This window comes from Synchiropus splendidus, chromosome 2 (genome assembly GCF_027744825.2).
Source record: "Synchiropus splendidus isolate RoL2022-P1 chromosome 2, RoL_Sspl_1.0, whole genome shotgun sequence".
Lineage (NCBI taxonomy): Eukaryota > Metazoa > Chordata > Actinopteri > Syngnathiformes > Callionymidae > Synchiropus > Synchiropus splendidus.
In genome coordinates, this window is record NC_071335.1 from 8,541,480 (window position 1) to 8,557,211 (window position 15,732).

Below are 15,732 nucleotides of genomic sequence, written 5' to 3' on the forward strand. Positions count from 1 at the left end.
ATTGACCCACAGTTGACCGTGAGCAGCAACGCTGTGCAGACGTGCAGGGCCCAGTCATGTACTCAAACTTGATGTTAACTGCTTTCAGGCATTGTACAAGTGACAAATCTGAGGATCTGTTTTTATTAACTTCACATTGTGATTCCTTCTAGTTGAAAAGAAATAATGTTAATTGAAGTTGTACTGATGAGGCATCTCTATTTGATGAGCTGAAATTCTACTGCAGCTACAGTCTGTAGAGAGAAACAACTCACCATCTAAGGTGGAGACAATGGACATCAAACAAAATGAAAGATAGAATCAAAGCACAACCTTAAAACCTCTAGCAAATCCTGGAACACAGAATGAAAAGTAAAGTACATTGATTTTGTTTTGTTGACTTATTCACCTTGCTTTAAACTCAACAATTTCAGAAACATATTTGAGCTTAAAATGGGCTCACCTTATCCATCAACTACATTCATCCATTCACCGAGAAGTAAACATAAACGTTTGCCCTAGTCTCTAGATTAAAACTTTGATCTTACAGTGAACACACTATTGGGCAGTTCATGATGTCAACAGTTCCAACACTGTCATTAACTGGGAAGATTCTATAGTGAATGTCGTCTTGGAATTCATGTCCACTGGCTCCAAGAGAAGAGTAGACAGCGGTTGGTCTTCAAATTCACATCTCTGTGCTGTGTACTTGCCTTCACGCAGCGACTGGACTGAAATCCCCACTGTGACTGCAACAAACAAGCACATACAATTGTTTATACACTGTATACTACACAGGCTAAAGTAAAGTGTGGTCATCAGTCACTAATACAAAGATCTATGTTTGGACAATTCAATTTAAGCATTGATTTGTTGTCTAATAACTAAATAGAAATTGTTTTCTTTGGTTCTTTCAAATTTCACTGCGTTTTTGTTCTGTCTGAATCAGCAACAACCAAACAACCCCTCTAAAAGAAGCTTTGATCAATGTACATTATGAGCGATCCCGAGACATGTAGCACTGATAAGGCTCACTTTTAAAAGGCTCAGTGCTGCTCATGTTTTGTCATTAAACACTCCATGAACGCAGTACAAGTCCGGCCTGTCAAAGTCAGACTGGTTAGTTTGGCACCAGCATTCTTTTAAGCATGCGTGGATGAGGAATGTGACAGACCACACCGATTTCACATTTGGAGGACACCAGAAACGTCAGCAAGATGATGTACACAAGACAAGCAATGCAGTGATGAAAACTAAGCTGCTAAACTTCAAACCACTTCATCCTTGATCTGATAAAAAAATTCTCTGAAAGCCTGAAGTGTGTGAAGTGAGGTGCAGTCACTAGTGGCAGAATTTGTACACTCTCATTTAAATTTTCCACGTATACATTTATTTGTCTTTCTTTCATCTCCAAAGTTACAGGTGACTCGAATGAATCAAACCAGAAATATAGGTGATACAGGATATAGCTAGAGAACATGCCTGAGACATTGAGATCATTATCCGCTCATCTGCTCAAATATTAGATCAGGTCTCATAATAATAGAAAATATGGAGCAGTTTACTCTTCAATCGAAACTTAAGAGATTACAAAATCTCTTTCAAAAACTTTGAACTTGTGTATGAACGCAGGTCATCGGACACGGCACCTCCCAGGTCGATGCCTGAGCATTCCAGCAGGTGTGTCTGTATTGTGGACCCTCAAGTCCTCCAGCACCCTGTGTCACTGAGGCTGAAGAGTCTCTTTTCCTACACCAGACCACAAGAAGCACCTTCTGCAGCTGTGGTGCGCTGCATTTGATGTTGCTTTCCTGTCCCAATTCATGCGATTTCTGGTAAAATTCCCATTAATATTTATTTTTGTTTATGTTTGGAAGCCGACACTATTTAACAACATACTGAATCAGCAGCTGAACTGTTTGATTTTTCAAATTTTTCTCTTCTTTGTCTGCGTGAATGGATGTAGGCGTTATGCAATTCAGCAAGACTGGATTGTCCATAAAGTGCAAACTTGATGATTCATCTCTCCCAATGAATGCAAGACTATTTCTTTACACAACTGCATCTTTGCAGGGAAGTGTGTGGAAGTTACCCCAGCGCGCAAATGAACTATCGTAGAAAAAAATTAACCTTCAAACTATAATCACATGACCAATAGCGTTAATAGACATCGCAGTAGTTGTATTTGATTTGGAAAGAATGCGTACAGCAAGGAAGTTTTCAAACAGTAGCGTGAAATTACGTATGAGTTCATGAGTTCGGTTGTTGCGATATTTATAATAGAATAGTGAAGTCCCCTGAATGAGTGGTAATTCACATGATGAGGATATACTTCACCTTTGTTAAATGCCATCATTCACTCAATATTAACATTCAGGAGTTGAAGGTGTAATGAGGTTCTAAACTTCATAACTTCATTCAATATCAATCCACATTATGTGTGGTTCTTACTTGGTCATGCCACCACTGCCACCTTTGCATCAAGAGCAACTTCATTATCTGCGTCTTCATTCTTCTCCCGTTCTTCAAAAGCAGGTGGCGCTATTGCAGCTGAATGTTGTGGTGGTGATGCGTCTGTAGGTGGAGCTTCCTGCAGGTCTGAGTCTCCGGTCTCTGGTAACGCCTCAAGTTCTGTTGACTCACCCACATCATCCGCAAGCACTTCAGTTATGGCCTCGACCTCAAGGTTCTCAGCTGAAGATATTGGTATCTCTCTTTGATATTCTTCCTCTTTTGGCTCATGTACAGAGCCCTCCATGTCTGAGTTATCAGTGGAAACCAGCTGAGTTGAAGCCACAGCTTGATCTTCTGCCGGTGCTTCTTCTGTTGGTATTTCGGCAACTGGCGCTCCTTCTGTAACCGTCTCATCTGCTGGTGACTCATCTGCTCTCAGCCCCTCAGCCACTATTGTTGTTGCTGTTACTGTCGTAGTTACATTCGCTGGCTCCTCAGCCCAAACCTGCTCTGCAGTTAACGCTGTAGTTTGAGTTGAATCCTCCTGTGCTGGTGTTTCAGACACTCGAACTGCAGCCAAAGCTGGATCTTCGCCTTGGATCTCCTCCATGGCCTTCTCAACTGCAGACTCTTGGTACACCGTAGGTGCTTCTGTGATGAATTCTTCTGCCAGTATTTCAGCTACAACGGTCTCCTGAGAAGAAGAAATGAACTCCTCAGCCAGTGCAGCGACTTCATGTGACACTCCATCAGAAGGGGAGGGCAAAAGTGATGCAGCTCTCACCTTCTCCTGAAGTGACACAGCATGTGCACATTCCCCCTCAGAGTGCAGGTGAGCTACTGCATCTCCAAATGTCATGCCTGCAGGCTTGAGCTCCTCCTCTTCCGTGGAAACCACCTCATCCTCATCTTCACCTGCACCTTCAGCCAGTACCTCAATTGTGGCCTCAACAACGTCACCTTCCAACAAACTTGGTTTCGCATGCAAACTGCTTTCATTCGCCTCGATAGGCTGCACTGCATTCACCATTCTGCTTGTCCCAGCAGACGCTGTGGTGATCTCGACGGAGGAGCCTGCCAATAGCTTCATGGCCGTGAGAAGATCAGGAGAGGATTCTGCAGGAGGGATGAGATGCACCATGAGACCAAAGATTAAAACCTCTCTGCACTCTGGAAGCTCTGCTTACCTGTCTACCACAGGGGGGTTGAGGACTCTAAAGGAGACTACCAGCTGTGTATGACCTTTTACAACGCGGTTCCTCTCCAGATATCAGTGTTTGAAGCTATTACAAGCTTTTCTCCACAGTGGCGTTGGGCAATAGAATTGGCTCCTATTATCCAACTGTCTCATCGCATGAACACAATTTGCTCAACGGGTCACAAAGAAAAAAACGCTTTGTTTTTTTATATGCTTTAAAGTGACAATGATCACTAAATTCTGCTTATTGGTTCCACACTAACAAGTGAAACCAATAAGCAGAATCGTAACCGATTATCCCAAAAGATACCCCACCCTGGTCCACCCCCAACCACTCTATGGTCTTACTGATGGCAGAAGAATGAAAATACATGTGGCTGTCACCATAGTACTTGTGGTAACTCGTGGTAGCTGGGATTCTCCGATGCAGTTGGACCTCAGTTGGAAAATATGATTTTTAGAGTGCTCAAATGAACGTTGTGAAACCGTTGCACTGTGTGATCACATTTGAGGTCCTGAGTGGACCAATATAACATAGGTATCCTTCAGACTTCAAGGAGATTGAAGAAGGAAAAGGTTACACTATACTAAAAATCTTATTCACCAGCTAGTAATTTAACCCCATGTGCAGCAGCAACATAAAATAACAGCCATGATTCCTCTGAAAACTGGAATGATATCAGGCTTATTGGAGCCATCCAGAATAAGCACCTGTGGCAACATAGAAAAAATGTATTTCGTTTTGTACTTAACAATTCACTCGCAAGTCAATACAACTGGAATGATTGGTGGTTTGAGTGTTTCTTGCTTTTAGGTCTGTTCTATAGTCTGGCATGTTTATGACTAAAAGTCCCTGTCAAACATGTAACAAGAACCAAACTCAATATGGACCCCACAAAGAGATTTTTATTTAGAACCTCTGAAGTGCAGCCAGTGACATTCAAATGATCAGAAGTCAATGAAGAGGACGATGGTACATCACAGGGGGTCGAGGAACAGGTTGAAACACGGTTTGCTTTTTGATCGCTGCACATGGTGATGATACTGATGGTAAGATAATTATTAAACTTCATTCAACAGTAGCATTAAATCTAATCACTATTTTTTACAGATCTCCCATGAAAAGATGGGAGCTCATTATCAAACCCAAAACAAAAGTCTAGACAACTTTGTGGCTTGAGTCTCATCCACAATCATATAGGTTGTACAGCATCTACATTTTCCAGACAATCGATATGTGAGGAAAAAGAATTTGGACCAAGCCGCGTTTTCTCGTCTTCCTTGCCTCTGTTCCTGGCTAAAAACCAAAAACTACTTTTATACATCATCATCACCCTACAGTCCTTTAATATTAATACCATATGATATTAATGATATTAATATCACCATCATTGAACATTGTTCATCAGGGCAATGATAGAAAGATCTAATGCACAGCAGTTACTGCCACCATTCTTTTTAATAGATGTGACAAACCATAATGTTGCCCCAGACAACATCGACATCTGAATTATCTGCACACATTATTTTCCTTGGAGGGGAGAAACAGCAGCTAAAACAAGTATGGTGGTCTGGATGGATCTAGATGGGTGGTCAAGGAGAACAAGACTGATGGATCCCAGCTACATTTGTGTTGCACGTACTTTTTTAATTCCAGGACCATCACTCTTGCTCTATAGGTCGAGGGAAAACTGGGGAGCAGAAGCTAAAATGGGGCAGTAAGATATTTAAACAGCCATTTCTGCTGTGGGAGCTACAGTACCAGTCTCTGTCTCAGCATGGGGCACTTCATCCAGTGTTGCAGGCGACACCTCAGTGGCTATGACTTCCACTACTGACAGCGTTTCCTCGCTGCTCTCTGGTGGAGCCACCTCTTCAGAGGCCGCAACCTCAGTCACTTCAACAGCAGCCTCATCAGAACCCTCGACCTTTGTTTCTGCAGAGGTCTCTGCGACTGGCTCTTCTGGAGCAGACTCCGCAGTGCCCTCTGTGGTTGTGGCCGACTCCACTGATGCAGCTTCTGCTGAATGAATTTGGGCATCTGTTAAAGAACCTGTCGATGAAAAGGTAAATACATATTTTGGTTAATGTGAGGAAGCAATCTAGGGAAAACATCAACATTGCTGTAAGTACGTTCTTTATAGACCCAGGCAGAACAAAGTGTATGCTACAAAAATGTGTACAAAAATATGCAAGGGATGGTCAGGACAAGCAAAAGCACCAAGGTTATCCCTGTTTCTTCACACTTTTAGAAACCCACAACAATGCCATCTTCAACAGCCACCATTGTGCCAACGAGTCTGTTTAAAGTTGCAAAAGCACACAATTATCGAGACCGTCACACTACGGTTCAACACAACTCTAGACAGAACTACAGTCGGAAAGGTTTTACTTGACGTCAAGTTTGTGGTTTGCACATTCCTGGATTGAGCTGAACAGACCAACACTGCGTTCAGTATGGCAGTATGACTTATGAGAATGTACCATTCTTGAGATATTCACCTTTATGTTTTACTGCATACCATATTAGTTTAATTTTCAAGCATGCCACTGCAGGCACTAATTAACTGTCAAACATTTGCGTACCAAGACCACTCAATTCACACGCTGAGAGAAGCATCTGCCTTTTCTGAAGACCCAACCCCCAGTACCAGAGGTGTTAGTAAGGTATTGCTTAGTTCTTCAGTCTTCAGCCAGGCTCCACAGAATTCTCCTTATGCAGCAGAAAGCAGCACCTACTCTGTCACGGAGCTCTTTGTAAGACTTGTCCAGGATCTGAACTTATAAGTCTGGCAGAATCTGAGAATCCATTTTGAACTGCCTTTTAGTCAGTAAATATAGCAGCAGAAGGCAAGCTTCAGCACACAGTCCTGACGTTCAGTGCCAACTAAACTTAAAACGATGCCAGTATCAAATGTCCAGCATCATATTACACAAATGTGTAATATTTTCTCAAAAGCCAGTAGAACTGTCCATTTTTGCCATTAGCGTTGATGCTAGGTCTGCTAATGGTCATATTGCATCTTGATTTTCTAGTGCCCCCGGTTCTCTTTGCAAAAACAAATACCGTAATTATTACTATTACTATAGCACCTGACTATAAGCCGCACCCACTAAATTTAAGAAGAAAAAAAGTTTTGTACTTATATCAGCTGCACCCGACTATAAGCCGCAGGTGTCCATGTTGCAACAAGAGACATTTACACAGATTTTTTCAAAACTTTTTATTAAATAAATGTTTTCTTTTCAAACAGTGCAGTAACGCAACAGTAATAGTGCAGTAACGTGGCATTCACAGTGCCGTCAGTGGCTTATTAAAAGCCAGTGATCATCATCTTCATCTTCCTCCTGTGCACTAAATCCGCTGAAGTCGTCTTTTTCTGTGTCGGAATTGAACAGTCTCAGAATTTCGTTGTCAGTCTTTCTTTCGCTGTCGCTCTCAACACCGCTTTCTTCTTGAGGCAAATTTGCACTTGAGCTCGTGTTGTCCTCTTCACCAAGCAGCAGTCCAGCCTTTCGAAACCCATTGGTAATCCTGGATTTTTTGATGCTACTCTGTGCTGTCAGGATCCACTGGCAGACTTGGGCAAAAGTGGCTCTTCGCATGCGGCCAGTTTTAGGGAATGATTTCTCGCCACTCGTCACCCACGTCTCCCACTCAACTCGGAGTGCTGCTTTAAATGCACGATTCACACTAATGTCCAGCGGCTGCAAAAACTTCGTTGTGCCCCCAGGAATCACAGCAGGAATTGAGTTTGTCCTTTTGATGGCCGCCTGAACAGAATCTGTCAAATGGGCGCTCATGCTGTCCAAAACGAGCAGTGCTTTTTTTCTGTAAAAAAATCCTCCCGGCCGCTTGGCGTAGCACTCCGTCAGCCATTCCGTCATCAGACTTTCTGTAATCCACTCTTTCTTGTTGACTTTCACAGCGATTTCTTTTGGGAGTTTTTCTTTTGGCATCATCATCCGCTTAAAAATCATCATGGGTGGAAGCTTTTGTCTGGATGCCGTGCAGCTCAGAACACAAGTGAAGTGCGTTCTCTCATGGCCTGTTGTTTTCAGTGTGACGGACAATTCACCTTTCTTGCTAACAGTCCGAGTGAGAGGCAGGTCGAACGTCAAAGGTACTCCGTCCATATTTATGATCTGGTGCAATGGAATTCTCCGCTATCTTTGTTTGAATGAATTTGTGGAAGTTGCTAAGTTTTTCCTCGTAGTTGGGGGGGACTTGCTGACACTTGTCCAAACTCGTCCGTGCCCTGATATACAAGCCTTTTCGCCTCATAAATCTGAAACACCACGATGGTCCACCTTTAAAACCAACTATCTTCTTTTCAGTGGCGATTGTTTTGGCTTTCATTCTGATCTGCACGGTGGAAACGCCTCGGCCGTCTGCTCGCTGTAAAAGTACCCAGTCTTCAAGAATGTTTTCAAGTTCGGGCCATCTGCATTTATTACCTCTGAGAGCTGTTGTCTTTTTGCATTGAGTCAGTTCTTCGTGCTGTCATCTCCAACGTCTCACCATCGATTCGTTTATGCCAAGCTTACGTGAAGCAGCTCTATTTCCTTCTCCGACAGCTAGATCGATTGCTTTAACTTAAAAGCTGCGCCGTATGCATATCTGCGTGGATTCTCCATGATTAGGGTATGTGCATGAAGCGCAAAATAACTGACCTGAAGAATTTAGTGCGCGTCAGTTTGATTTGTTTGATTGGTCCACTGTGACCTGTTCGGTAATTTCATTGGTCGGCTGCGACCAGGCAAAAACGTATTGGCGCACGTATGAAGCATGCCGTAAAAATCTATACATAAGCCGCATCGTTGAATAAGCTGCAGGGCTCAAAGCGTGAGAAAAAAGTCGCGGCTTATAGTACGGAAAGTACGGTAGTGCTAACTTGTGAAAAAAAAGTGTGTATAACATATTGATGTTTGAAGACAACTCTGGCCTGAAGTGAACATGGCAATGGATGCTCTCACTCCAGCTTAAGCTGAAAACTAAGCTGCTGTCTCATGGTCACGTTGGGTCAACAATCAGCAGCTTAGGTCTTAAAGGTCTTAAGAGTTCCCAAACAACCTGCAGCTCCTCTTAATATGAGTAATGTGGCAAGCTCTAATGCAGACATGTCATCCCCTGTGTGCGAGCACTGACACTATAGAAGCAGTTAACAAGGAGGTCAAGTCAGAGCAGAATTAGCCAATCATGTGCTTGAGTTTACAACATCTCGCACACCATGAACTGAGGAGCGGATGCCGCTGGAGAGGAAGAATTGCCTTTGCTATACAGGTCACTTTAGAGTTGAAACAAGTGCTTGATTTTTCAGTGTTTAGAGTCAAATGTTTTAGCTCTGCATGAAGAGCACACCAAGTGAAGTCACTGTACAGAGCTTTGAAGTCAGTCTGGACATTTGCTTCATTTGTTTCAGATTCAGGTGGCTCACTAAGCAGTGGTCTCTCTTTCATGAGCCCCGAAAACTCTCCATGCTCCGTCTAGTGCCGGTGCTTTAAATGGCGTATTTTATTTGTGGCGTAAAAGCCTATTAAAAAGCTTCATTTCCCGTGCATGAGCTGCACTTCAAATGACAGATTGCCAAGTGAGCCGAAAGTAGGAGGGAGGGGCTTCTCGCAGCCCACAGATCTTCATCAGAGTGGCTGTGTAGGCACCAGATCTGCTATGGGGTGTTGTTTTCCCTGGCAAATGCATACAATTATCTTCAGATGTGCATAACTGTCTGTTAAGGAGTCCATTCTGACTTTAGTGCGATATCAATAAAAACAATACCCCGTATATGTCAGCCAATCAGAGGCGTATCATTGTCTGATGATGCGTTGATTCTTGGTTTTGGTGCAGTATCAAATGAAAACAATGACCAATACATGTCAGCCAATCACGACGCACTGTTCCGCAGACCACGGAGAAGGACAGACATATACTTGGCAAACGACCCGATAACAAACATCATATTTTGCGGATATAAATCTTACGCATCTGGTAGAAAGTACCCAGTCATTATGCCACACTGCACCACTCTCGCAAATAAAACAAGAAACCATTATTTTCATTTTGGTGAAAGTGATACATAAATAGGGCTTCAATTAATAAACAATTAATAACCACTGGTGAGTTCACCCTGTTTCCCGAAAATACATTATCCCCAGCTATTTGGATACACTTCTGCTTTCTGATCACCAGAGGTCATATAGCGTGTTCATTCTCTCGTCACAGGACTGAGCTGAGCAGTCTGTTTGAAACAGTAGCCATGAAGCCAAGCAGTTCGGACTCGATCATGGAGATTGTTCTTATCATATTATCTTCGAATATTTTCTATATTTCACATGTTTTTTGTTGTTGACTATATATATATATATATATATATATATATATATATATATCTTTTTTTTTTATTTATTTAATTGGCTTCGTTTGTTCAACGTCAAACTGCTGAAATAATTTTAGAAAATATCGTTTTCATCACAGATGCTTCAAAAACAGGCATTTTGAAAACAATCCTAAAACATCGAGGATAAGAAATGAGTTGTCTTTTTTGGTATTTGCCAAAACAGAAGTAAAGTCAATTTTAATGTGATACAATTTAAATCCAGTGGTGCTGTCACTAATTACACGGAAACATGGTCCATTCCATCATCCACATCAGAAGGTGACGTTATTGCAGAATCAGCAGCATCACTTGCATGAGGATGTTCCTGCGAACGTGTTTCCTGAGCATTTCACTTGCTTGCATAAAGGCAGTGCTCAGAGCCACATGACCTCATCAGACAAAGAACATTTTTGTGCGCCAGGGCTCATCCTCATTACAGAGCCGTTGCTCTGAGTCCAGGACCAGCTCATACCAGCTGAAAAGACAAACTCAGAGTGGATGGGGATCTGAGCAGACAGGCTTGATAGAGCCATTCAGAGTGATCATCGGAGCATGCTTGACATTTGCTGGAGGATTCAGAGGGTTTTAAAAAGCCTCTTAACACCACCAGACCGTATGAATGCGCAACCATAATAAAAATCATATTTTGATAATAATTTGCGCTTAATATCAAGTTAGAATGTGGAGAGTGGACGTGTACAGAGCACCGGCATTTGGAGGGAGCAATAAAGGAGGCTAACAGCTGAGCTGTTTTTTTGGGGGGGAGTTTCTGATGTCCACACCTCAGGATTCCAAGCTGCTCAGGAGTGGTTAGGTTCTTCACAAATCTGAGACCAGTCACAGAGGTGAAATTTCACCTGCTGCTTCAGTCTTTCAAATCAGGAGGCTGCTGATAATAAGACGCCATACCACTAACAAAGTGTGACACGGGCACCAAATATAGCCTTCTCAATGCATTTGTTAAGGCCTCTGGGGCTTGTTGTCAAACTGCATATAGAAATGTTCTGTTGTTTTGTGTTTTGAGTGTTTCAGAATGGGAGGTATCACAGACCGGAGTAGCATGAGCTGGATGCCTGGATGTGTGTGTGTGTGTGTGTGTGTGTGTGTGTGTGTGTGTGTGTGTGTGTGTGTGTGTGTAGGCATGTTTTGCCTTACTTGTGAGTACCACGTCTCGACAAGAATGGGGTTAAAACTAGGGACGCTTGCATCCGGCAGCACATGCACGAGACAATGCTGTCCAGGGAAGCGCGTCAAAATTAAATACGCCATTTAAAGCGTCAGCACTTGATGGAGCAAAGAGAGTTTTAGGGGCTAATGAAAATAAGAGCACTGGTTCCTCAGCACCCGGTCCGAGCTGACATTTGGAATGATAAGAAATAATTATTAATTTCACCGAGCAAGATTGAGCAGCCTTTCTCAGGTGTCATTTATGCGGAGACTAATTCCCATTAAGACAAGAAACAACCGGCCACGACCGCCACCTGAATCTGAAAGTTTTGAAAGCGTTCGGAGTGGAAGCTTTGATAAATGCAGTGCTCTTTATCTCAGAGTCCCACTGCAAGCGGCCAGTATGTAAATGTTTCACGGACATAGAAGAGTCTCAAGAGATTGAATTAAATACATTAATTGAAAAATGATTTGAAATCTTTTTCAGTTGTCCTTTTGACATAAGAGTTGCTGCACGCTGCAATGTTTTTGCCTCCTTGAAGAGGTATATAAAAATATGTCAGAATTAAAATGATTTAATGGTTCATGTTTTCACATCATGTACACAGAAGGTCTCATCATTTTGATCAGCACTCTTCCTGATCAGAGTATCCCTAGTTAGAAAATGTGTTCATTATAATGAGGCGTCAGTTTGGTCAGAGTCCTGGTTATGGTTAGCCATTTTTGGATGGTTAGGCTGAGGGTTAGAGGCTGGGGAAAGCATCATGTCAATGAGAAACCTCACTATGTCCCCACAGGGTGTGAGTGTGTGCATGTGTTTGTGTGTGTGTGTGCGTGACTTGCCGGTTGCAGAACCCATTTTCGCGAGTCTCTCTTCATAGCGCTCACTATCATTGTTGACAGTCTTGTAGGCCTAAAAGAAGTAGAGAAGAGGTCAACATTACAAATTCCAGCACAGATAACACTGTGAGCATTCTTTCAAACTTTGCCTTAGACAATGCCACATGTTATGAGTGTTACACCATGTAGCTAGCAGGATGAGGACATAGGCACACGTCAGCAACGTGGCCATGCAACGAAATCAATCTGACTTTACCTTTTATCTCCACAGGATTTCTCTACCAAAAGAACTCTTTAAGAATAGCATTTGCTCAAAGCATGTGTGTTGCAGCAATATTGAAGTTGCAGGAGCTCAGCTAGGTGGATGTGCACACATCACACAGTGAGTCAGCACCAATCGTGAAGATTTTCTGAAGCAGTATGAAGGTCATGGGAACGGTGGTGACACTCACGTAAACCACAGCAGCAGTCAGTCCTCCACCACACAGAACAAAGTAGGTCATGTTGGTAGAACCACCTGGTACACTGAAGGCCATGCACCTCACCGGTGCTGCTGAAAGGCAAGAGACATCTCCATGACACAGACACAGCTTTGCACTGACCCACCACAATATCCGTACGTCACCACTCGTCGTTAATCCAGTTACACAATAGGGCCGCGTTCATTGGAAACAGTGATGGAAAGATTTAACTGCAGCCAAACTAAACACAACTCGTCCCTAAATCAAAGGGCAGAAGGCCACACAAACACTTCCTCTTTCAATATCTGAGCTTGCCTCAGAAAAGCAGGGATCCTGCTCAATCCCATTATGTTATCAGATTGTCTCAGGGGTGAACAAAGAGACGGTGCTGTTGTTGTGCTGGACAGGTGAGCGGCTCCTGCTGGTTCAGAGGATTGTGGGTGAGGAGCACGAGGCGGCTCAAACAGCGACTCACTTTAATCTGCTCCACACAACCTCTCATAGAAACATTGAAATTCAAGGTGCAGGACAGAATTTACTGTTTGATATTGATGGGAGTGGGAATACCGCCGGTGCAGCGTAAAACTCAAAAGCTTAGCTCAGTTCTTTATCTTCTGGCATTATTTGTCAGCTTTCATTTTCCACACACAACAAGACACCAATGAGAGTGTCTAAACCAAACCGTATTATCACATTTTATTTTGCACATTACATTGCATTCATGAGTAAACAATTCAGAGGTTTACATACATATGACTCATCTAATCTGATCCTTCCTCACCATGTTGATGTGTCATCTTGGTACCAATCATTTTAGTCATCATAACTGACCAGAAAACAGGGAAAGTTTCATCTGTTACAGTGTCAGAGAGAAGTCTGTCTTGTCATGTGTTGAATAAATGAGAAGCTGCATAAAGCACATTCACTTGCACAACAACAACAACAAAGAGCGACGGCTCTCTCCACAGAGACTGATGAATCCCTGAAAAGGTCTCCACCCAGAAAGTCTTTGCCAAATCACTACCTCACTGGGAAAGCCAATAAAAAGTCAAAAGCCCACCGTTACCTCCATCTGCTGACAGTCATGACACAGCAGTGATCGGGTTATTTATACTGCTAATCGGTTAATCCCTCAGGACATGCACAGGCCTGGGAAAAGCACATGGGTGGCCTCAAAGATGACGGGACAAGGACAAGGTGCGGTTGCGTGTTCTGAGGAGGTCAAACAAAGGGAGGAATCTCCTCTACTACAGGTGAACCTTCGACACACAAAGCTCTTGTTCTCAGGAGACTGTCTGAAACCTGTGCTTGCTGCCTGCAGGCTTGTTTCTAAGTGGGGAATTCAAACAGGAAATTAAAGCAGGTACACCACAATCTGAATTCAGTCTGTGTAACTCAGTTCCTCTACTACCCTGAAGCGGCTGACTTTTTGCTTCTCCAACTGGCATCATTTTTCCCAGCTACAATGCAGGCTTCCCCTCCAGGACACACGACCGGAGTGGGATGCATCTTGATCTAACTTGCACACCTTCTTTTCCATGCTGCTCAGTGAGCTGCAGCCTGCCACCTGACCATGACAGATAGATGGTGCAAGAAGTGAAAACCCCATTTTACTATGGGCCTCAGAGATTAGCAGGAAGCAGATCAGGTGAGAGGATTGCAGGTAGACTCATTAATCTGAACGGCTGGCAGCTATGCAAGTGGGCATGTAACCTTCATTGGAACGGTAAGCTCCACACTAAAACAAAGCTCCACAAAAGGGCTTCCTTTCTTTCGACATTCTGGTTATCAATGACCACAGCAGAGAAGGGGCACTTCAGCGGGATCGGACGTCATCATTAGCAGGTGGACTCAGGTAGATCAAGCCTACTGTCCAGGTGGGAACTCATCGAGAAGTTCGTCTCCTTGTGCGCCCAGATCATAACTGAACTTGATTTTACGCATGGTTCACGAAGACGATCGGATCAGATCACTGAGTGTAAGGCCACGGCCTTGACAAACTTATGTCACGCGAGACATTCGAAACATGAAATACCAAACCAGGTTAATGACACAAATAAATAGGACCGAGGTGCACTTACGAGTCCTGAACTTGGGTTCGAGGAGGTTCCGGGCCAGCGGTCCGACTCGCTGCCACACCCGTCTGCAGAACATCTTGGCCCGTTTGTAGCTGCAGGTGAGTTGTTCTGACCAGCAGTCGCCACTCCGCTCTGGGATCAGAGGCGGCTGTGGGCTGGCCCAGACAAACCTTGTCACAGCGCCCCCCTTCACTTTCGGGAGGCAGCTCACATGGGAGGCGCTTGGATGCTGCGGATCCAACAGTTGATTCTTCGTTGAAGATGACGAAGATTGTCCGCTCAGAGCTGCCGCCCGAGCTTGAACACTCCCCGGTGGGAATCTAAGCCGCTACATCACAGCGTTGGGTTGGGAGTGGAGGACTCATTCGGTCCTGGCCGAGAGACTCAACTGGGGCAACAGTAGACAGTTGAATAGTTTCTAAAGCAATTCAACTGTGTGATGTCGCGAAACAGGAACGGAGCTCAATACACGTTCACGGTAACCAGCACCAAGCAAACCTGAATTCCACGTTCAACACTGAGCTCATAACCTGAACTAAGGTGCAGCTTTTCTCAATCGTGAGGGAAAATAACACATCTTTTTTTAATCACACAGTGATATAAAATAGGATGAACATTCCTTTACCCCAAAATGACCGTTACCATCAACTCACCAAAGCCGTCATGGCTATTGTAGTATTGTGGGAAACGTGTTCGTCACATGACTATTGTCATCCCATTATGACGTTGTAGCAGCCAGGACTGACGGGGTGGCGGTGTTTGGAACAGCCACTAGAGGGCGACATGGTGGTATTGTGGAGTGCTGCAAGAGACTCTCTGCCGGTGTTCCCATATAAAATTGACTGAATTATAGTGAAGCAACAAACGCAGCGACAAATAAGTTCAGCCCAGCTCGTTATAAGTCTGTATTGACTTGTTAATCTTAGACACTGTGTTTTGGAATGAAGTATTCACATTGCATGCCAGCTATGCAATGAAACATGTTGTGGACAATGAACCAGAGGAAGTGTGACCCCATGACCCCTGTGCGTCCTGTCTTCACGACCACGGAGTCACCTTAGTACCTGTTCCGACTATCGCGATCATCTCAAAGGTCCCACAGAAGACAAGTGAAAGAGGAGTTGTTCCTCTCTGTATGTGTATGCTGTAGCCTGGCAGACAACTCTGAAGTGAGCTCA

At 43.7% G+C, this 15,732-nt stretch overlaps 1 protein-coding gene across 2 annotated transcripts; it reads right to left on the bottom strand.

Annotated features, from left to right (window-relative positions):
• Positions 1 to 114: 114 nt before the first annotated feature.
• Positions 115 to 14,798, bottom strand: LOC128753669 (uncharacterized). Of its 2 annotated transcripts, none has more exons than XM_053855588.1 (7): positions 14,558 to 14,798; positions 12,468 to 12,565; positions 12,019 to 12,088; positions 5,394 to 5,684; positions 3,218 to 3,549; positions 2,431 to 3,127; positions 115 to 728 (listed from the first exon to the last, which is right to left on the bottom strand). In XM_053855588.1, exons 1-6 carry the CDS (start codon positions 14,628 to 14,630, stop codon positions 2,435 to 2,437), a joined length of 1,557 nt encoding a protein of 518 aa, XP_053711563.1. In that variant the 5' UTR covers positions 14,631 to 14,798; the 3' UTR covers positions 115 to 728; positions 2,431 to 2,434. The 2 variants fall into 2 exon arrangements, with proteins under 2 accessions (XP_053711563.1, XP_053711562.1); XM_053855587.1 differs by having other exon boundaries at positions 12,468 to 12,568; positions 14,558 to 14,796.
• Between the last annotated feature and the right edge of the window lie 934 nt (positions 14,799 to 15,732).

Excerpts from the sequence above, each read along its gene's own strand:
- LOC128753669 (XM_053855587.1), bottom strand. The coding sequence starts at position 14,630 with ATGTTCTGCAGACGGGTGTGGCAGCGAGTCGGACCGCTGGCCCGGAAC. Across the intron at positions 12,569-14,557 it reads CGAACCCAAGTTCAGGACTC|CAGCACCGGTGAGGTGCATG; the intron begins GTAAGTGCACCT and ends CTTGCCTTTCAG. Across the intron at positions 12,089-12,467 it reads TGACTGCTGCTGTGGTTTAC|GCCTACAAGACTGTCAACAA; the intron begins GTGAGTGTCACC and ends TACTTCTTTTAG.